This window comes from Alternaria postmessia (assembly GCF_024291825.1).
Source record: "Alternaria postmessia strain BMP 2775 chromosome Unknown scaffold_32, whole genome shotgun sequence".
Lineage (NCBI taxonomy): Eukaryota > Fungi > Ascomycota > Dothideomycetes > Pleosporales > Pleosporaceae > Alternaria > Alternaria postmessia.
Window position 1 is genome coordinate 178,980 of NW_026260105.1, and position 20,842 is coordinate 199,821.

The 20,842-nt window shown below is 51.1% G+C and overlaps 8 protein-coding genes across 8 annotated transcripts; 2 read left to right on the top strand and 6 right to left on the bottom strand.

Annotated features, from left to right (window-relative positions):
• Positions 1 to 385: 385 nt before the first annotated feature.
• Positions 386 to 2,456, bottom strand: J4E82_005854 (uncharacterized protein; the record flags this gene model as incomplete). The annotated part of the gene is made up of 4 exons (XM_051732114.1): positions 386 to 718; positions 782 to 2,115; positions 2,175 to 2,243; positions 2,303 to 2,456. 4 exons carry the CDS (start codon positions 2,454 to 2,456, stop codon positions 386 to 388), a joined length of 1,890 nt encoding a protein of 629 aa, XP_051588134.1.
• Positions 2,457 to 2,922: 466 nt separating this feature from the next.
• On the top strand, positions 2,923 to 4,528 carry J4E82_005855 (uncharacterized protein; the record flags this gene model as incomplete). The annotated part of the gene is made up of 2 exons (XM_051732115.1): positions 2,923 to 2,944; positions 2,997 to 4,528. The coding sequence occupies 2 exons, from the start codon at positions 2,923 to 2,925 to the stop codon at positions 4,526 to 4,528; spliced, it is 1,554 nt and encodes a 517-aa protein (XP_051588135.1).
• Positions 4,529 to 4,574: 46 nt separating this feature from the next.
• J4E82_005856 (uncharacterized protein) lies at positions 4,575 to 5,709 on the bottom strand (the record flags this gene model as incomplete). Its single annotated transcript, XM_051732116.1, has 2 exons — positions 4,575 to 5,645; positions 5,704 to 5,709. 2 exons carry the CDS (start codon positions 5,707 to 5,709, stop codon positions 4,575 to 4,577), a joined length of 1,077 nt encoding a protein of 358 aa, XP_051588136.1.
• A 2,332-nt stretch (positions 5,710 to 8,041) lies between these two features.
• On the top strand, positions 8,042 to 8,831 carry J4E82_005857 (uncharacterized protein; the record flags this gene model as incomplete). Its single annotated transcript, XM_051732117.1, has 3 exons — positions 8,042 to 8,395; positions 8,447 to 8,599; positions 8,652 to 8,831. 3 exons carry the CDS (start codon positions 8,042 to 8,044, stop codon positions 8,829 to 8,831), a joined length of 687 nt encoding a protein of 228 aa, XP_051588137.1.
• Positions 8,832 to 9,991: 1,160 nt separating this feature from the next.
• On the bottom strand, positions 9,992 to 11,362 carry J4E82_005858 (uncharacterized protein; the record flags this gene model as incomplete). Its single annotated transcript, XM_051732118.1, has 2 exons — positions 9,992 to 10,262; positions 10,314 to 11,362. The coding sequence occupies 2 exons, from the start codon at positions 11,360 to 11,362 to the stop codon at positions 9,992 to 9,994; spliced, it is 1,320 nt and encodes a 439-aa protein (XP_051588138.1).
• Positions 11,363 to 12,616: 1,254 nt separating this feature from the next.
• J4E82_005859 (uncharacterized protein) lies at positions 12,617 to 13,256 on the bottom strand (the record flags this gene model as incomplete). The annotated part of the gene is made up of 2 exons (XM_051732119.1): positions 12,617 to 12,905; positions 13,078 to 13,256. The coding sequence occupies 2 exons, from the start codon at positions 13,254 to 13,256 to the stop codon at positions 12,617 to 12,619; spliced, it is 468 nt and encodes a 155-aa protein (XP_051588139.1).
• A 279-nt stretch (positions 13,257 to 13,535) lies between these two features.
• J4E82_005860 (uncharacterized protein) lies at positions 13,536 to 15,902 on the bottom strand (the record flags this gene model as incomplete). The annotated part of the gene is made up of 1 exon (XM_051732120.1): positions 13,536 to 15,902. One exon carries the CDS (start codon positions 15,900 to 15,902, stop codon positions 13,536 to 13,538), a length of 2,367 nt encoding a protein of 788 aa, XP_051588140.1.
• Positions 15,903 to 19,341: 3,439 nt separating this feature from the next.
• On the bottom strand, positions 19,342 to 20,384 carry J4E82_005861 (uncharacterized protein; the record flags this gene model as incomplete). The annotated part of the gene is made up of 2 exons (XM_051732121.1): positions 19,342 to 20,281; positions 20,329 to 20,384. The coding sequence occupies 2 exons, from the start codon at positions 20,382 to 20,384 to the stop codon at positions 19,342 to 19,344; spliced, it is 996 nt and encodes a 331-aa protein (XP_051588141.1).
• Positions 20,385 to 20,842: the final 458 nt, after the last annotated feature.

Genomic DNA, 20,842 nt, shown 5'->3' on the forward strand with positions numbered 1-20,842 from the left:
CAGCAGCTCTTCTGTGGCTGGCGCCACGTCAAGGTAATTCGTATAGCCGGTGAAGGCAACCCACCACCACTCTTTTCGCTACCAACAGGCTTTATGTCAAATCATGCGAGCTTCTCGATCCTCCCTGCGGATAGCGCATATTGGTATCCTTCACACTGCCTGTAAGCAACGGGACCACGACGACCGCTGGACTAATTACAGATGCTTGCATCATCTATACAGAAGCACCGGCAATTTGCTGAACGAGCGATGCTCTTCACGATCCTGTCCCGGAAGCAACAAGTGTCTTGCACGATCGGATAGCTCATGTTCATTTCTATTGCTATTGACGTCTATTCTGCATACATACCCTCACCCTATCTCTTTCTTTTATCGTATTCCCCCCTTAATGGAATTTCGCACTGACCCCTCCATATCTCACTCCATCAACCTTCAATTCAAACACCAATCCCGCACTCTCACACCGCATATCCAGTGTGAAATCTAGATTATCAAACTCCACCCCCTTTGTCGTCGTCAACCGCGTGAACAAGCTCTTTGGCACCGTGTTCAGGTCGGTAGTAAGTGTACAAACGTTGATGAGACCCTTCTTGAAGGAGTCAGGAGCCGTGTCAGAGTCGCAGGCTATGAGGTCGTCTTCTACGATGAGAGATTGGCCAGGGCGAAAGTTGCGCGTGTAGTGGAAGGATATGGGTCGGTTTTCCGACACTTGTGCGCCCTGACAGGAGTGTTAGTACGCAGTGCGACAGTCATGGGCATGGTAGGTGCGGGATTTACGTACCTTTGCGATGTGCCACTGCATGCGATCGGACACCATCCATCGCTCCCAAAGCGGACTCCAATATCGATCGGAAATGGGGTGCTTTGCCTCGTCGAATACTGTCGCGTAGCTGGTTCCGTAATGCCATCGACTTCTTCTGCTAATGACCATATTGCCTTCCAACCCGCGCAGTACTGCGCCTCGTACTACCGCCGTCCATGCGTGTATGGGGTGGTATATCTCGACGGCCTGCGAGGCGTTCAATGCGACAGCGTGCGTGGGTCTTTCTGTGTACGGAGGCGGGGGCGCGCTGTTGAAGTGAGACTTCATTCGACCGTAGAGGTAATTGCTCTGTCCGAAGCCTCCAACCAAGACAATGCCACACACCAAACCTCCTTTCGCTCTTATACTGTGAACCTGACCTTCTACTAGATCAATGACCTCTTGGACTACTGGATCGAATAATTCTTTGACCTGCTCTGCGCTCATGACAAGGAACCCAGAGTCTAATCCTGCTTCCTCATCGTCCGGCAGCCCCGGAAAAGGTATGTTGACCTCATTGTGTTCCTCCTCGTTGAAGTTGCGCTTCACAAATTCCTCAAAGTACTTCAAGCCCATATTCCAAGTCTTGACCTTCTTTTCGCGCATCCAATTGTAACGTTCGGTGCCAATGCGCTGCTTGATGTGGTCTTCGAATCGGTAGTTGATAAATGTCGAGCCGCAGAGGCCGCCAGTACCGACTGCCGATTCTTCGACACGCAGAGGATGGAGTTGGGTAATCTTGTAGGCTATCAAGTCGACAGTGCCACCTCCAGCATCACAAACAATGAAATTGTCTCCGATCTTGAGATGGTTTGGTTGTATCGCCTTGAGGGTATAAACCGCTGCGGCCTCGGGCTCCGATATGAGCTTCAGCTCATGCCTGTTGCCCATGCCAGCTTTCTCCGCAGCCTTGAGCGTCGCATCTTTGGCTGAGTCCGACCAAACAGCAGGTACTGTCAAGACGAATTCAACCTTGGTCAAACTGATAAACGTCTCCCCGTATCTCCGTGTCAATGTTTCCATCGTATGCTTGTATATCTGCGATAGGTAGTCGGAAACTGCTTCCATAACCGTCTTCTCAAACTTGCGTAATTGCGCAGCAGTTTCGAGCGGTGATACAAAATGCGGCAGTTTCTGGTTCCTATCGAGAAATAGCTTTATACACCGGAGACGCGTCTCCTCTGGCTTGAATTGAAAGCCCCATTTTATGTTTTGCGCGGGTTTCGCGGACGCATCGAGCGAGGAGGTCGAGCCGTTGGCGGGGGGTGATTCGCTGTAACCAATTTCTGTGGGTACTTTGTCGGAAGTGATGCCTGCGCGTGTATGTTAGTCTGGAGAGGCATGACATCGGTATATCTCAAACAGAACTTACCGTTCCCTCCGGGCCATGTCTTGATGATGTCGATGTCGTCAGGGGTTGCACTATATACAGCAGCCACACCTATTGAGCTTCAGCGTCCAATCGTGTCGGTCGCATATTGTGCAATAGTCGCTACCAACCGCTGTAGGTGGTTCCAAAGTCAACGCCGACGACCAACCTGTCCTTCGTAGGGCCACCTATTTCGGGCACGCTGGTTATGTCGACAGTCGCATTGCTTCCGGGGTTGAATGTGTACGGGATACTACTCCCTCGGTTCGGAAACGTATGGCTCATTGTCGTTCTTCGTGGCGTTGAACGCGGTGCTTGTGTTGATGGCTCTGGTAGATCGCGTAGATGTCGCGTGGGTCAGACCGCGGGGCTGAATCCTACCAAAATGCACCGGGGTATCATGGACGTGTAGGTTGGCGCGGGAAAGACGTCGAGGTCATGAATGTGTATGCCTGAAAAACATTGAATGATTCAGGCACCGGCGAAATGCGCAGTCAGTGTCATGTCGAAGCCTGGAGTGGCGCGCTACCCATTGCTGGAGAAGATGCTCAGCTGCAGGCCCTAGTTGGTGATCATCAGCTCGCCCAAGGCTGCAGGATTCTGTCCTGCCAGGCATAATCTTGCCGTCCCACATGGAGCCATGCGACGGTGATATTCCTCGAACGGGGTGTTGAAGGTTTGTCCTGGTGAAGCACGTCTCTGAAGTTCGTTCCGATGCGACCCTAAATCGGAACGCGCCCCGGGCTCAACTATGACCGAACGAAAGAGTTCTGGTCAGTTTCAGCACTTCAAGCCAACGACTTTAGTATGTATTAACGTCTGCAGAATCTGCTCACCGCTTGAAGCGCGGCACGAGACTAATATCGAAATCGACCAAGACCTCCGCGAATACCGTCGTCACTCCACCGAAAGCCGCCATCGCTGCTCCAAATGCGAGAAAAGACGAAGTACACCGACGCAAATACCCCTTCAATGATATGCTGAAGCGCAAAAGTGGAGGTGTGGTAGATCTCCCGAGCGATACCGCACCTTCAGGGCCCAGCAATGAGTTCATCAACAGACCAGAGATGCTGCCACCAGGCGATGATGCTACGCGGATATCACATAGAGTCGCGGACCTCGAAAGAGCTCTGGCGATCGCGAGAGAAGAGCAGGAGATGGCCAGAGAAGACTTGTCGAGACTGAGACATTCTAGACAAGCGGATCAGGACACAATCGAGGAACTCAGGCAGCAACTTGCTGAGAAGAGCTCGAATACGGGTGGAGCCCCGGTTGGCGGGTCGAGTGGCCTCCAAAGAGACACTGGAGTGCCGGGACACTTAGGGAATGGGAGGGAAGATGCTTTGCGCCAGAACTCAGATTTGCGCTACCGAGTCGCGCAACTCGAAGAACAGCTCGAAGAACAACTCGCATCGCATGACGGATTGTATCCACGCAGCCTTGACCGACCGCAGTCAAGAGGGGAGGCAGACGACTTGCGACTACGCCTCCATGCCGCCGAAAAAGAGTCGCAAGAGAGGCTCCAGCAGCTTCTGGCACTGAAGTCAAGCATATCCTCGCTCACGCGTACGGATTCGCAAATCACAGACAGCGAGCTCGCAGAATCGTTCTCCCAACTTGCAAATCGCGTGCGAGAATGGACTGTCTCGAACTTTAGGCGGTCAAGATTGAACCTCGATAACCTTCCAAAAGAGACTGAAGATGTGCTTCGCGCATTGAATCCGCAATACAGGGCTAGCATACAGAGCACGGATAAACTTGCCTTGTACCAAGCCGTTGTCTCGACATCACTTATGCAAGTCTTTGACAATTCGATCGTATTTGGGTTGCCTAGCACAGGTCCACTGGGTGCGCTGCGACAGTTTGCTGAGCGCACACAACACCTTGGTACCGCACATCGAGAGTGGGTGCGCGCTACGGTACAAGTCCTCGAGCGCAGCGAAGCAAATGGGGATATCCAGAAAGAGAGCGAAGCGTCAATACATCGACTCGCCGGAGAGGCTAGCCATATACTCTTCACGCTGACTTCTGTGAGTCTTGCGCCCAACGCACAGTCAACGTTGGCCGGTATGTTGAAAGACGCAATGGGCTTGCAACGAACACTCGCCCTACAAAAAGCGCGTTACAAGCTACTCTTCTTTCGCCGACAAGACGACAATATGCAGTTCGATGACCGTACCATGGAAACTGTGAACGACGTTGATCCCGCTATGGAAGATGATACTGACATGGAAATTGATCGCAAATTTCTGTTCTGCGCTTTTCCAGGCCTCATAAAGTACGGGGATGAGTGGGGAGAGCACTCTGAGATGAGCAACATAGTATTGAAAGCGAGGGTGTGCTCTGGCGTGAGTTGAAATAAGAATATAGCAAATGTAACTGCGATATCAACACTACCCCTTCTTAACCAAGTACGACATCGATGAGCTCCCGGTCAGCTGCTTCCCATGCTGCTTTCGTGACCTGACCAACGGCTTTTCTGTAGGCGACACCGTCTGTCCATTCAATCCAAAGGACGTTGTAGAGGTCCCATATGCCGTTAGGCTTACGATGTTCCCGAGGAAAATAGTCATCGTGATAGAGTTCATATTTCGCTCTACTCTCGGTCGAAATTGCGATCAGTTCGACTCCCATCTCGGTCTCAAGATGTGATTCATGCCAGTCCCCAGGCAGGCGGATGACACCTGAAGATTCCCTCATGGTGTCAAGGATGTGCAAAAGTATGGGCTCAAGATGACCTATGGGCTTGATCTGACGTAAGTAGAAGTAGGCGTGCTCAGCCTGACATGTGATTCGATTCGAAATAGGCATCGGTATCGTTATCTCTGAGCACGACGAATCCACGAGTGGGATTGGGAAACGAAATTCGAACCTAGGGGCAGCTGGTGTAATGTAAACATTCTCTCTCTCCGAATCAGAGCTGCTAGATGAAGATTCAGCTCGGATCCATCCGGGAGGCGGGGCACTTTCGCCATCTTGTGCGAAATGCTTGTACTTGTGGTATTCGTTCGCAATCGCAATCTGTGCGCCTCCTACGCCAGTGAAGTACCATTGAACAAGTGGAGTAATGACAACTGTTGATGGTATGTTGTATACAATCTCTTCAGGGTCATCCGCGCATGCCATTCCTTCAAAAACATGAGCCTGGTTAATCGTGTCCAAGCGTCCGCGCCAGCTCATCCATGACCAACTCGGCGGTCGGTTGCTCTCATCGCTGGTCGCATCCCACGGTCTTTTCGCGCATGCGGACCCGGAATAATTCCATAGAAGTGCAATATCAAAGAATATTACAGGAAGTCCGTACAGTATGCCACCAGGGAACGACTTTGCAAGTAAAGTGGCAGCACCTGCAAATGCTATAACAACGTCGGAATCAGAGGTGAAGACTCTTTCTGAGTATGACTCGCAAAGCTTTAGGTAACGATAGAAGTTGGGCCAACGGTGACCTTGGCTAAGCCACACATCGGTCACACCCTGGTAAAGCGATCTGCATGATTCTGTTGTTACAGTGGGATCAGGATGGTAATCATACCACCATGTTTGTTGGCATACCCAATATAGAGACTTGGGACATGGATCGCCGGGCCTAGCAACATCTGGAACGAGGTCAAGGAAGGATAAAGTACGCCGCGCAAATACTCTTTCTTGGAAAGTCCTAAGACACAACAGGTAAACCATTAGTTTATGCACCTCGAATCATAGCTTATACTGTGTGCCACTTACCACCCTCGACGGCTCCATGTACTATGAATGTCCATGAATGCAGTTGTATGATGCTTATCATGCCACTTGTTGAGGGGAGTTTCGTTCAGCATTTGATCGATGTCGTCAACCAGACCGGAGTCCGCTAGTTTGCCCGTAACAGCAACAAGCGTGAGATAAGAATTTGCGTATATTTCCGCCATGTGTTTAATCTGACCATGTTTATGTTCTTCATCATCTTGTAGGATCGATAATTGATCTATCCAGATGTGTCGCTCTCCAAGTAGCTGGGTGACGTCTATAGCCTGTCGTATTGTCTTGGGCAGAACCACTTTGTCTCTGGTGAGACTTCCAGGCTGCCTGAGTTGCTCGATATTTGCAGTGGTTGCTTGTAACGTTTGTACCCCACCCCAAACGTAGCTTAGTGTGAGATAACGGTCGGCAATACCGCCTTCGACTATGCATCCATCCACGACGTCGATGACCCACATAGGCCATATACTTGCGTCAGCTTTTGGTATACAACACGGTGAGCCGTGGTGCTCGTCGCATGCTTTGATCCAACTCTTAATCATATCAAGCCGCGTGTCCGTTGCGTGTATCGTTAGGCTCGTAATGCCGCTTTCTTCGCCCGATGTACCATGTCTGCCGGCCGTCCGATTCAAGTGATTGTCGCTTACGCTTTTTCGCAAGGACATACTGCAGAGTCTGATCTTCCGTGGTGTAAGGTGGAAGAGGACGAGAGGATCGAAGGAATCATGTCTCATAAGCAAGAAGGCTGAGCCTTGCTCGCTTGACTGCGCCACTACCTCGCCTATCCTGCGCTCATCTTACAGCCTCCATCGCAGAAGAATTACATGTCTGCCTGTTACAAACAGCGCTCTTGAATGTTCCCAAGCGTCACTCTATCTATGAGGTTCCGTGACGAGTTCTAGCTGCGCCTGCTGTTTGTTCGCAGAAGCAAGCTGCAAGTACCTGCCTAGATGAGTATGCTTTCATCCATATCATCCTCCATATTTGCGGGATGGTAACTTGATCACCAGCGTTCTCTTTAAGGCGACAAGGCTCGGGCGGTTTTGATTGGGGGTTTGTTGAATGTCAAGTGCAAGATTAGAGGTGGCGCGATACCGGAGCCAGTCGTGACAAGCAGCAATGACGTCACCTCGAAATACCTATCTCTCCGCCTCAGGAAGCTTATATCTAATCACATCACAGGTTCCTGCTATTGAAAATTCTCTCATGCTTCTGTTGGACGCGTTCGCTTCTCTTCGAGCTGCTCCTGCATTAATTGGTGGTGGACCGGCCGGTGTTTGAAACATGGCGGTCGGACAGACCCGCCCTATAATTGTTTCATTATTAGGAGAGCTCTCTATCGCTTCGTACGACCAGACCGCCCTTGAGTCGCACTAGAACGACACTGTCTGCTTCCGACACCGCCGAGTCAACGTATGAGCACCGAGACTGAGAGGGCGCTGAAGGGGCGATGAGGGCTACTTAGCCTCCAAGCACTATCAGTTCTCTTGACCCTATACTCGATATACGCGTTCTTCACGCACATCCGGAAGCTATGCTTGATCCGTCATCAGGTACAGTATTTTAGCGCTGAGGCTCACAAAAACAAGCATTTTACCCCGGATTGTTAAACTTCAAACCCAAGCTTTTCGAGAATTCCCATTTAGCCAGGACGGTTCGGCTCCACGCCGGTACATCATCTGACCACGCGGCCGCGACGCCATCCATCTACCCATCGCGCGACGTACCGAGGGTCCTATACGTTGCAGCCCTCTATTTGCTCGCTTGGTCGCTTTTCTCCCGAAGACACTAGGATCTATATGTACCCCAGACAGCCGAGGCTTGGTTCTGCATGAAACAGACGTGGGCTACGGCAATAATCCCTGTCCGATCTTCATCACAGGACTGTTCAGATAAATTGCGACGACGGATGAAAGGACCATCTGTGCACCAAGACAAAGCAAAACATTACTTTGTACCCCACTGATAGGGCATGATGTATAGACGAGGCGATTAATTTTGCCTAAAGGACAGCTGCAGTGGATACATGAAACTTTCTTTATAAACACATCGCCCGCTGCCCAGACTTGATCATCACAACTCCTTGACATCTCAACTTAATCCGAAGCACAGTATCCACTTCCTCCAACGTCAACATGAAGTTTTCCGCAGCAGCAGCTCTCTTTGTTGGTCTCGCCGCCGCCGGCCCTGTCGAGATCGCTGAGCGTCAGAGCTGCCCCAAGGTCTACATCTTCGGAGCTCGTGAGACTACCCAACCCCAAAGCAATGGCTACGGTACCGCTGCCGGGCTTGTAAACTCGGTCAAGTCCGCCTACCCTGGTGCGGGCTCCGAAGCCATCGTGTACCCAGCTTGCGGTGGAGGCTCGTCCTGCGGAGGTGTATCCTATGACAACTCCGCTTCTCAAGGAACCGCAGCGGTTGTCAAGGCCGTTACTGCCTACAACCAGAAGTGCCCTAGCACTCAGATTGTCCTTATCGGATACTCTCAGGTACGGATGGTGTCATGAACCCCAAGAACGCCGAATGCTAACAGTCTGTAGGGAGGTCAAATTATGGACAACGCCATCTGCGGCGGTGCTGGTTCCACTTTGACCGGCAACGCCCTCAAGGCCGTCAAGGCGGCGATCTTCATGGGTGACCCACACAACCGCAACGGTCTTCCCTACAACGTCGGTACCTGCAAGGCCCAAGGCGTAAGTCCACTATTTCTCCAACTCTTGGTATCCTTATTAACAAGTACTTTAGTTCGCCGCCCGCCCTGCTGGATTCACCTGCGCACCTGCCAGCAGCAGCATCATCCAGAGCTACTGCGACTCTCAGGACCCATACTGCTGCAATGGAAACGACGCCAACCACCACCAGCAGTACGTTAACATCTACGGCAACCAGGCTCTCACCTTCATCAAGAGCAAGGTCACTGCTTAAGTGCATCTTTGGCACGAACAGTGGAAACCAAAAGCTGGCCGGCACCTATCGCAGGTGCCATTCTTCGATGTAAATATGAATCAAATGAACATGTATATGCCTTAAAGTTCTAAATCGCTTGCTTCGCCTCACTTCTCGGATTGCTATGTGACGTCTAGCATTCACAGGTCTATATCAGCCAGTGTCTCTCCGTTGATGTACCCGGTGCCCAAGTTCTTATCGATATCACTCGTCCAGTGTAACACTTGTTCCAACACCGACATCATTCTCGCCGCATTCAATCGGTAGTACTGTCTGTCGTACGGACTTAGCTTTCGATATCTCTCCTGTTTGGATTCTGTGATGTAATAGCGTTTGTCATCATCAGCCAGGTAAATATCTCTGAAATTTGTGACAGTATGGTAGAAGACTTTTATTAATTTGTTGTCATCGAATGTGGTCGTCATTTGAAGGGTGTGCGCAGCGAGCTTTCGGACAGAATAGTAGGAGTAAGATGTAAGACGGGTAGAGGGTTTTATGTCAGGTCGAGATAAATTGCCATATGCGCTTGCTAACAGCTCGCTGTCCAAAAACATACGAACTTGCTTGCGCTTAGGCTCATGCAATACAACAATCTGGGAAGAAGTCGTATAACAAATAAGCAATCATATATTAGGATGTGCAAGCCTTTTCTTGCTTGTATCCTCGTTTCTGTCTCTACCATTCTACCGACATCTTTCCCTTGCTCCCACATCCTTCGTGTGCAGATATGCCCCCTAAGATCCAACCCTTCAACTTCCCTACAGCCACCGAAGCGACGAACGGGCTTACTATAAACGTGATAGGCGCATTGAGAGATCTGAAGCATGAATTTCTAGGGATAACCTCAAATTCCGCTTGCAATACAGAGATGTACAGGACACTTGACGAGCAGCAAAGACGGTGCTACATAGCTTGTATAAAGGATGTCGAATATTACTTAGAGCACATGTGAGAGTGAGTGGAACATATTGAGAAGAAACCAGAGGCGAATCTGAGGATAATGGAGGCGAAGCAACTTAACAAGGAACAGTCATCGTTCATAGTATTCACTATCTAAAGGACAAGAAACTCCCACCCAGACGCCTTGCAAATATGCAACAAGCACTCATTAGTCTCGTCATAGAACTTCATATCACATCTTACAACTTGGCCTTTGGCCACTGGTCCAGCAGATCCACCATCTCGAAGCGCGGCCAGTCAGGGTTGAGGCTAGGCGCCGGCCTCTCGCGATCCCATGCCCACTTCTCCTTGAGCTCTGGTTCTAGCTCGTCTTCTAGCATCTGTACGACGTACTTGCCGAGGACGGGGAAGAACTTGTAGCCGTGGAATGAGCCGCATGTTGCGACGAAGAGACCCTTGGCGGCGGCGTGAGGCGAGATGATGAAGTCAGATGAAGTGGTGAATGCATCCCTGGGGTTCATTAGTATTGATCAAGTAGCAGTGCATAAATATGGAACTTACCAGCAGATACGGTGTTTGTCCATCTTCCAGTTTGCGCCCTTCTTGCCGTAAAACACATCGTTGGCGTGAGAAATGTCCAACTTCAACGGACCAGGAACATCCCACTGGTTGTAATCCTTTCCAGATGGAGGTGCAGAGACGAAGCGGCCAGGGAGTACTTCGTGTGTGTTCTTGAAGATCTTCTCTCCCCACCACTTGAGCTCACGGTCCTTGGTAGGCGGTAAGCTGCCAATGAAGGGTCCGTATGCAGCGGTGTAGCCCTGAACACCAACGGGCATGTCCTTGAACCTTTCGTACGACTTCTCGTCAAGGGTCGTCATACCTGTCGTGATACCACCAGCAACAATTCTTGATCCAGCACGGAGGTCTGAATTCCCACTTGTCTTAGCAGCCTGCTCGAGAAGCTTGGCGGTGTAGGCGCCGGTTGACAAAATAGTGTGCGAAGCCTTGATGGTGCTGCCTTGCTCGGTCTTGACACCTGTGCAGCGGCCGGCGTTGTCAAAGTCCAGGCTTTCGACCTTCTCGGTGACGTACTTGACGCCCTTTGCGATCGACCACTTGGTAACTGCTCTTAGTGCATCACCGGCCTGTGCCCAACCACTTGTCTTGTTGACCAGGACACTCTTTGCTCCGTCGTAGTTCGCATCCTCGAAAAGGCCACCAAACAACTTCTTCGCTTCCTCAATGGTAACTGATTGCAAGTCTGCCTCACGTCCAAGCTTCTTGTAGTTGTTGATGACATCTTGTGCGTAATCTGAACGGCAGACCCAGAAGATACCAGTCTCGTGGAAGTAAGGTTGCCATAACGGGTCCTCCTTGAAGACATCTTGAGCCTCAAGAGCGAGTCTGCAGTAGATGACATCGTCGTAGTCGGCGCGCACAACCTTATTCCAGTCCCATGAAGCTGCTACGCGGTTATCGGCGTCCCAGGCATCTTGGTCAACGACTGTGACTTGTCGGTCCGGGTACTTCTTGATAAGGTGATACGCAGTTGAGATTCCGAAGACGCCGGCGCCAACGACGAGGTATGAAGGTTTGCTCGCTGCCATGTTGTTCAGGATAACGGGTTTATCGTCGCAGAGCATGAAGTTGAGAGAGTTTTGATGCAGCGATAAATGGTTATGACCATCCCACTGCGTATTTATACCATCACGTTGACTACATCTATCACTTGCATCGCTAAATGGCTAATGGAAATAGTGGGCCGTTCTCGGCCACTTCGTTGTGGTCGCTGTAGACTAGGCGCGGGGCATTCGTGGAGGTTGTTTCCTTATCGAGCAAGACTTTGCGACGGGCAAGCTCGCTCACCTTTCCGATACCTTCTCCGCCGGCTGCCATGGCTCCAATTGGACATGACAAGTGGTTTATCGACTGCCTATCTGCTGATATCGACGTCTGAAGCGTCGCGCACTCGTCACCGACGGTTCCGACTATCGCGACCGCCTCAACTGTCGCCGCTTCTAAGCGAGCTACCGGCTGTGGTCAGCTAACCTGATCCGGCCATGCGGCGCGATGCGTGAACTTGAGAGTGGATTGACATCACATCAAGTTATGCAACAATGTGCAATAGTTGCGGACATGGCGATTGAGAAGTCAATGTTGTAGCAACCTACACGAGTGAACTCGAAGTGCGAATGTAGTATGTTTGCGACGCTGCATTGAGCGCAAAAGACGCTGTACAAGCTAGTGCTTTCTATCAAAGACCCAAGATCACGGTCATACTATTCTGATATCACTGAGAAACGGTTCGAGTAGCTTGTAGACTTGGGGTAACAACAAGGGCTACCTAGGTATGCTAGCGCTATATGTTGTCGACGTCCATATGGTGCCATCAACACTATCAACCTCACGCGAACTGCGGGAGGCTTTGGCCTACATGCAAGGTACACTCCCAGCCGCTGGACATATAGCCAGTGATTTACACGAACTACTCGTAGAGCCCCAGGAGCTGTGGGTACTCAAGCCCGTAACAGGGGGGCTCCAACGTATCGGAGACATGCAAGCCACCCATAGCGAGAACAGGGCCCTCCGATACATCCGCTAGAGCATCGAAGAGAAGCTTGTTGACGCACTAGACGCATAGGCGAGTGCAGAATCGACGCAGTGCCAGCAGACTAGAGCTGATCGCGTAGTTCAAGGGCCCTACAGTAAGGAGCCTTAGACTCTGATCGTGTAAGCACGTCACCTTAACCTGACGAGCCCTAGCAGGATTTCCTCGCCATAACACGGTCTTCAGCACCGGAATACTTTCTCTTGTTGCGTGATTTTCCAGCGCTGACGTTCGGCTTCAGGATGAATATCTCCTAATCTAGTTGGTCGCGAGTGCGGTAAAAGTCATGGCTTCCAGGAAAACCACCACCCCAGTCGAGCGACGTGTGCTCAATCTTGGTGCCGATAACTTGCAGGAAATTAGTTTCAAGAGAAAGTTTTTCCCATTCTAAGATGTACTTACCATAAGAATCTTTCTTAGACTGTGTCGACAAATCCGTCTGTATCGACTTGCTGCGCGCCGGTTGGGGCTTTGATCTCAGCAGCGCTGACGGAGAGAGTCGAGCCACTGGAACCGATGGCGGCGGACCTTTACTGGGATCTCTATAGAGGGAGTGGTCATCTTCCGTCGAGTCGTCATTGCGGTCGACACCGAGGCAAGTGAACGTTTGGGGAAAAACACACCATGTGGCTCTATATGAACCAGACTCTGTAAGAGCCCCCGTTTCAGTAAGTAATTCTTTAGATATCGTGTCAGTGAAATGACTTGACTTACTCCTGTGAGACCCACTTCGGTCTATATCGATTCACGATATTGAGATCTTTCGTAGTACGACTGATGCCGACAAGATCAGTAGCCAGATCAACATGTGAATCGCCGGGGTCAGAGGGAGAATTGGAGTCGCAGACATCTCCGTCCACTCCGAATGAGTCTTGTGTGACGCTGGAAGACATAGTCTGTTGTAAGGATAAAGTGTAGCGCAGGATGCACAAGTCGGTTTAGCAATCAAAAAAGACGACTGAAAGTAGAAAAGGTGAGACGGAAGACAACACGGTGAATGAGTAGGAGAAAATCAAGATGAGGGGGGGAGATGCTTGAGTACTGCCCGTTTGCTGCGGCACGGACCTTTTTTAGCGTGTCTCCCCGTTACACAGTGACACGCCCAATCGCGCCAACGCTGCATGAATTCGACCTGTCGTTTCCCGACCCCAGCTACGACGACTAGCGAAATTTCAAGCCACAGTCACCGTCCCGTTTCCCCTCAGATCCAAGGAACTTGCTCCTACATGCACGATAAAATCTCCCTTTTCAACCACATACTGCATCTTCCTATCCCACAGCCCCCACTTGCTCACATCCAACTCCACACTGACATCTACCGTCTCACCAGCCTTAATCATAACCTTCTTGAAGCCCTTGAGCTCTTTGTTTGGCACCACAACGCTAGCAAAGACATCCTGCACATATACCTGAACTACTTCCTTGCCGTCGACATCTGATTCGTTGGTCACACTTACGGTTGCCGTGATCTTATCAGTTGCGCTGACTTCGGTCTTTGAGAGAGTGACGTTGGAGTAAGTGAAGTTTGCGTAGGAGAGGCCATAGCCGAACTCATAGAGTGGCTGAGGGTTATTGAGAACGTATTGGTGACCGAATTGGAGTGTACCGTTTGGCAAGATAGCACCAGCATCGGTAGGTCGGCCGGAGTTCAAGTAATCGTAGTAGATTGGGAGGGTACCCACATCGTAAGGGAAGGAAACAGAAAGCTTGCCAGAGGGCGTGACATCGCCGAAGAGGACGTCAGCCAATCCGTTGCCACCCTGTTCTCCGGGATAGAACTGCTGAAGGAGAGCGGCTGCATTGTCAGAGATCCAAGGCTCTGTGACGGGCTTTCCGGAGGAGTAGACCACAATGGTTGGTTTACCAGTCTCGATGATGGCTTGGACGAGCTCGCCCATAGCGCCGACGAGGTTGAGCGATGCGACATCTACGTGCTCACCAGTAGTGGCGTTCAGACCTTGCCAGAGCTCCTGTTGATCGCGTGACCAGGTACCGACGACGACTACTGCGACGTCAGCAGCTTCAGCCGCTGCAACCGCATCGGGGAAGCCGGATTGGTCGTTCGACCAGCGCTCACAACCTAGGGCGTATGTTACTGTACCGCTAGATGCACTCTGAATACCTTGCAATGGAGTAACGTTCGTGGGGTTGTACTGAGAGCGGTAGACCACGTAATCGCCCAGATTCGTAATGTTCGCCATGGGGCCGATGACGGCGATGTTGGCAGACTTGGAGAGAGGCAGAGTGCTGTTCTTGTTCTCAAGCAAGACGATTGAGTCAGCCTCGAGCGTCCTCGCAAGCTGGACATGTTCCTCAGGGTGGATGATGGACTCCGTCTCGTTTGTGGATAATCCTTGGTATGGGTTTTCGAAAAGACCCATTGTAAACTTCGCTCGAAGCTGGCGGCTCACGGCTCTGTCGACAATCTCAATGTCAAGCTTGCCTTCTTCGACCAAACGAGGGATGTTCGCATAGTTGTACGAGCCTCCACCCATCTCCACATCGTTACCATTCGGTAGGGCCATGAGTGTCACCGCTTCGCTGTCGATTGGTGTATCTTCGGTCTTGCATTGACACAGCTTGAAGTTGCAGCAGAGTCGGTCCGTGGCTCCCGCGTCTGAAGTCAACCAGTACTTGTAGCCCCACTCTTCACGGAGGATCGTCTCTTGCATATGGCCATCGGCGATCGAAGGTATCCCGTCGTAAGAGTGGTAGGCACCCATGATGTTCCAGGCGTCGGCGTCGATTATAGCACGGTGGAACGATGGCAGCCATGTGGTTCGGAGCTCCCGTTCACCCCCATGAACTGGCCCAGTATTAAGACCTTGCTCTGGGTTACTGAAACCGGCGAAGTGCTTGACTGTAGCGCTGACATTCAAACTCTGCACTCCCATAACATACTCGTATGCCATCTCGCCGGCTAAGAAACCGTCCTCGCCGTACGTCTCTTCTACTCTGCCAAAACGCAGCTCGCGCGCCAAGTCCGCAAGTGGTGCGAATAATTGATTGATACCAAGAGGTGCCGATTCCTTCGCAATAGCCACGGCCATATCGTGAATCAGCTGCGGATCCCACGAGCAAGCCTGCCCGATCGGACTGTTGTAGATGGTCGCGTTACCCACGAGTAAGCCGTGAATAGCCTCGGTCTGAACCATGGCCGGGATACCCAATGTCGTGTTATGTAAAAGGTAGTCCTGGCCAATCTTGACGCCATTGCTGATCCACTCCGCAGGTATCGGATAGCCAACGTAGAACTGACCCGCGCGGACACGAAAGTTCCATTCGAGACCGGTCTCATTGACGACATTGGTAGTGACATTGATCCAATTCGAGATATCTCCTTGGATGAGCTGAGCAGTCTTTTCCTCAATTGTCATACGAGAAAGAAGGTCTGCCACTCGGTCCTCTACGGGAGCCGATGCATCCTTGTAGGTTGCATTTGCTGCTGCCTGTCTGCGGACCAGATCGAGTGCGCTACTGGGAAGTAGAAGAGCGCATCCAACAAGTAGGGAGGCTGAACCGAAGAAGGACTGCCGCATATTGGTGTGAGATGTAGGTGCAGTCTCGCCCGGATACTGGGTTCTAGACAATGTATCTTAGGTCTTATAGATTTAATCCAGGGTCTACGGACCGTTGGAATATGCACCCGCAGAACCCATGATGTACCGCGGACAATTGTCTCCCGAGGCGCTCGCTGTATATTGAGGTACCGGTTCAATGGGCGACGATCGATGCAATGCTTATAAGCGAGGTGACGCCGAGGGCGTTGGGCTGTGTGCAGCGCGTGTTGGGTCTTTGAGAACACCCCTGGTGCAGATCGGAAGGCTTGCTGTATCCATATCCATCTCAAAAACGCGTGATTTTGTGACTTGACGCGTTCGATCGAAGTAATGACGACCGTGTAAAGTGTGTCGAGTCTGAGGTTTGATTGACGGAAGAAATGGTGGCTTGCGCTAGCCAAGGCGGCCTCTCCCCCGCTTCTGATCTTCAACGAACAAACCTCTCCGCACTTCAACCCCGGATCATCTCAATCATTGAACCTTTCTGAGATAGCCTGATGTACCGTTTGTGTTCCTTCGGAAACTAGGGATCAGATCCGCAAGCTTCGCTGCATGGTTGCGCTGAAAGTTTGCTCAATGACGTCGCAGGTTTTGTCAATTGAAGGAAGCTTTACTTGAGTTACAACATTCATTGTACATTATATAATATTCGAACATCTCGACGTCGACCGCGGTCGAGCACCTTCTCACTAATCCCACTTTGATATCTTTATCGCTCTCGTTTGTAGAATTCTATGTCAGAACGATCTCAATGCATCCCTTAACCGAAAACCACACCCAAAAGCTCCAACTCTCCTTCGAACGCCGTGTCGATCGCGTACCTGGTATATCCTCCTCTTGCTTCCCTTGATAACCAATTAACCATAAAAACATTAAAGTAATAATCGTAATAATAACATAAGAATCGTAAAGTCATCGTTCTCTCTCGCGTAAAACATCTCGCTCATAGCGGTAATGAGGGAAATTAGAAAAAGAAGGCCATGTCGCTAATAAAGGAATACGCTCGCCACACCGAAGAAAGCCACCCACCAAACCCTCTCTTTGTTCCTCTCACTCAAAACACCCGATGCGCCTGCCGCACTGGGCGCAGGCGGAACACCGGTGCCATACTGTGAGATTCTCGTTGAGGTAGGTGTGGCGGCAGTGCTGAGCGTCGAACCAGCGACGTTCGCGCTGGAGGGCTCGGATGTAGGGCGTGAGATGGGAGGTGCAGAGCCACGGGAGGCGGAGGGGTTGTATGAGAATGGTGGTGCTGTGGGAAATTCCGCGTTGGATTCGGTGCTAGATGGAGATGATGGTGTTGGAGCCGTGACTGTGACTGTCGAGAGGATGGTGGATGGCGATTCTGATGGCGAGGTTGACCTCGACTCTACTGCAGATGATGACGGCACAACCGAGTCGCTTGTTGACGTCGAAGTCGGTGAAGCTATCGACGCGGATGGGGATGCAGTGGTGGGCGCAACCACGGTCGTTGTTGTCGTCCCCGATATACTTGGGTTGGTGCTTGACGGAGAAGGAACTAGGGGGGTTGGAGTAAAGATAACGGTCGTCGTAGTGGTCGTATAGGTCGTCCCAACTGATCGCTGAGTGACCTCGGATAGGAGGATGGATGACAGAAGTCCGAGATTTATGGTTGAGCTATCTGGGAGGAGGATAGACGACAGAAGCCCAAGATCGATGCTGGAGCTAGCCAGCTCCTCACCTATGCCGATTTCAGCAGCCAGAGCTAGGCCAGGAAGAATGCTGCTGACGGTAGCAGACGAAGGCACAACACTGGGAGAGCTCTGATTTGCGGATGCTGGAAGAGTAGTTAAGCAATCCGAAGTCGTTGCCGTCGGAAGCGTCGCATTGTAAGCAAAAGTCGAATTTGGTTGTTGTGCTGTGGCATACACCGTTTCGGCGACGACTATCACTACCACGGGAGGATACTCTGAAGTGGGGATTGACGAAGATGAGGTGACGGTTGCTGAGCTTACAAGTGGCGAGTAGATGAGTGTGGCATTTTGTGTGGTAACATTGAGCGAACTTGATACTGACAGCGTCACTGTTGATACTTCTGGCGAGGAGCTGGAGACTGCGTATGCAGTTGATGAAGAGGGCGAAGCATCGACAACAGATGTATTTGACGATGAGGTCGGGTAGGGAGCGACGATGGCTGTGCTGAGATCTGATATCGATGCCGACAAGGTAGTCGGTGGTGTTGGTAGTCCAGGAGCATGTACGTGTGGCCGTGGTGTTCCGATAGTGGTAGCTATCAAGGTCAGTATATCGCAATCTTCCAAGCCACCATACCATCTACTCACTACTATTGACATAATACGGTCCTGGCACTACACCGCCGAGTACACCCACCGACAGCGTACTCAGCTGAATTACTATCGAGCTTCTCATGGTGAACGAATGTGAACTGTGATCGCGCAAAGAACGACGTGCTGCAATTGGCCCGACACAAAGATCTCAAGAAGATCCGACAGCGACCGGAACAAAAAGACTGCAGACTGAACGATTGAACAAAACACAAAGCGTTGACGACAGAAATAATCCTACCAGCCCTGCTTTCATATGTATTAATACTGGGGGGCTGATATCGACCCTTCCCGGAAACCGGGGTGGCAGGTCGCCAGCCACCAGCGGCCAATCCTATGAAAAAGCATGCTTGCCGCACAACAACGTTCGGTGTAGCGCAGTGCACACGCACAACCTATGCACCGTGCCATCGGCAGCCATATGAAACTTTCCGGAATATCGCTTTTGCGAGCATGCGACAGCGGTCGAGATGCTGCGATATTGCGGTGAGTGATGCGACAATGAAGTTGGGCAAGGAAGGCGGGCGCTGCACGGACCTTCACCACGTCAAAACTTGGTAGCCAACGCGACAAGGCTTTGTGATACCCGCGCGACGCGTTGTATCTACCCATGGGTAGAATCTGCGAATCACCGTGGCACTGACTAGCAGCATATGGAGAGCCGAGTCATGGTTATTCCACCGCCAGCGCAGAGTACGGAAAGCGACAGAGCGTGGACCGCCTTGTCTTGGCTTCAAGAGCCAGCACGGTCTAGACGTCAAATTCAGTGTAACTTGGAGATGCTGTGTGATGGAGTCACGGTACAAGGATTCATGCAGTGAAATGGGGTCAAGATGAAGGACTATGTGCAAAAGAAGGATTTGTATTGATTTCCAATTAGAGCATGAGATGCATGATTCTGGATAAACACACCACACATAATCTACGGCCTCATTTGTTAGCGAAGTTCTCAAACAAAAGCAGTAAAAGAACAAAATGAGTTGGATGCGAATCAGACAGCAGTTGGTACAATTTTTGGTCGACATTAAATTCCGATCAGGTCTGTGATTAAAAGGTTTTTTCATCATTGCATATGGAAGGAAAGAAGATTTGTGGACTTACCATCGATGAATTTAAACAGTTTTGCAACGTTTGAAGAAGATCTTGATGCTGCTCTGCGATGCATCGTGACGAGAACTTCCGATACCGCCGCGAGTGCGTTTAATGCCGCGGAGATGGTCTTTACCATTGATCGCGAGAATGGTAGAGGACCATCCTCTTGCAATGCGCGGTCTGATGGCTGGCGAGGCTGCGACAGCTGCCCGAATAGGCACTTGGGAAACCTGCTGGCGTGCAGAACCATGTTCAGTCGCGGGATCTGATGCCTCGGTCTCATTCAGACCTTCATTGGTAACTGGCATCTCTACGAGCGATGAACAACGTTCTAGCGTAGGTACCGCAGGTACCTGCGCAGTGACAATGGAATTACCACGGTCTATCCTCGTCATGCGCAACTCTAGATAGCCAGTGTTGGACCAGCCACCCAGATGCTCGAGCGATGGTCGCGCTGTTGCTTGGAGCCCCGGAGAGAGCGCAACGCTTTTGTGTGGTAGATGCAACAGCAGGCGCTTCCAAAGGGTAGAGAGGAAGATCCCGTGCGAGACTATCGCAACCACGAGGTCGGCGTCTTTCGACGCTTCGTCGAGGAGCGGTAAGAGATGCTCATTAAGGAATGAGTCAGCTCGACGCGCCATGCTGTCTTTCGACTCGGCATCCGCGAAGCTCGTCGTATCCTTGTTCTCCGGTCGATCGTGGAATTTCTTCCCTTCCATCGAACCGAAGTCCTTCTCCATCAGCACCGGTAGCTGCTTGACATCGGGAACTGCTTTCGCAGTGTCGTCATTGTCCGACGCCAACTGAGCATCTCGGATTCTTCCAGCCGTTTTCACAGCCCGCTGGAGGTGCGACGAGAAGATGTGGGTGAATGTCAAATCAAGAGACTTGAAGTGCAGACCCAGGCGGGTGGCCTGTTGGTAGCCGTGGTTGGTGAGCGCTGAATCTCTACTACCGGCACTGAAACTGTTAGCAAAGATAAGGGTTCGAGCTGGTGAAGTACTTACTAGAGTTGCGCGACATTGTCGACTGTTTCCCCATGGCGGATCAGAAACAGCCTCATCGATCGCGCCATGGTGCCCACAAAGGGCGTTGTGAAGCGCCGTCGAGCTTCATAGATGGATAAGCTGTGCAGGGAAAGGCAGAGCTCTAAGAAAGAGCGCGGCTCATTTTCGTTGTGAGGGTCTGTGTTAGCGCTGTGATGACTAAGCTTCCTCCCCGAGCACATCTGCGCTCACCTCTCTCTTAACATGTCCAGAAAACTACAACGACGTGCTTGGCAAACATCTGTTAATGTACAACATGTTCAGTATAGAATTGACTGACCGTCACAGGAAGCGATATCGCCTCAGACTGGGTTTAGCTTTGTCCCCGGTAATCCCGTCCACCACAGTTATGCCGGCGCAGTCAACGGACCATATGCATCGAGTATCCTCGTTGTCAACTCTAATAGTTATAATTCGAAGACCAGAATCCAGGATTTTTTCAAGGAGAAAATGAATCGATTCTATACAGATGCCA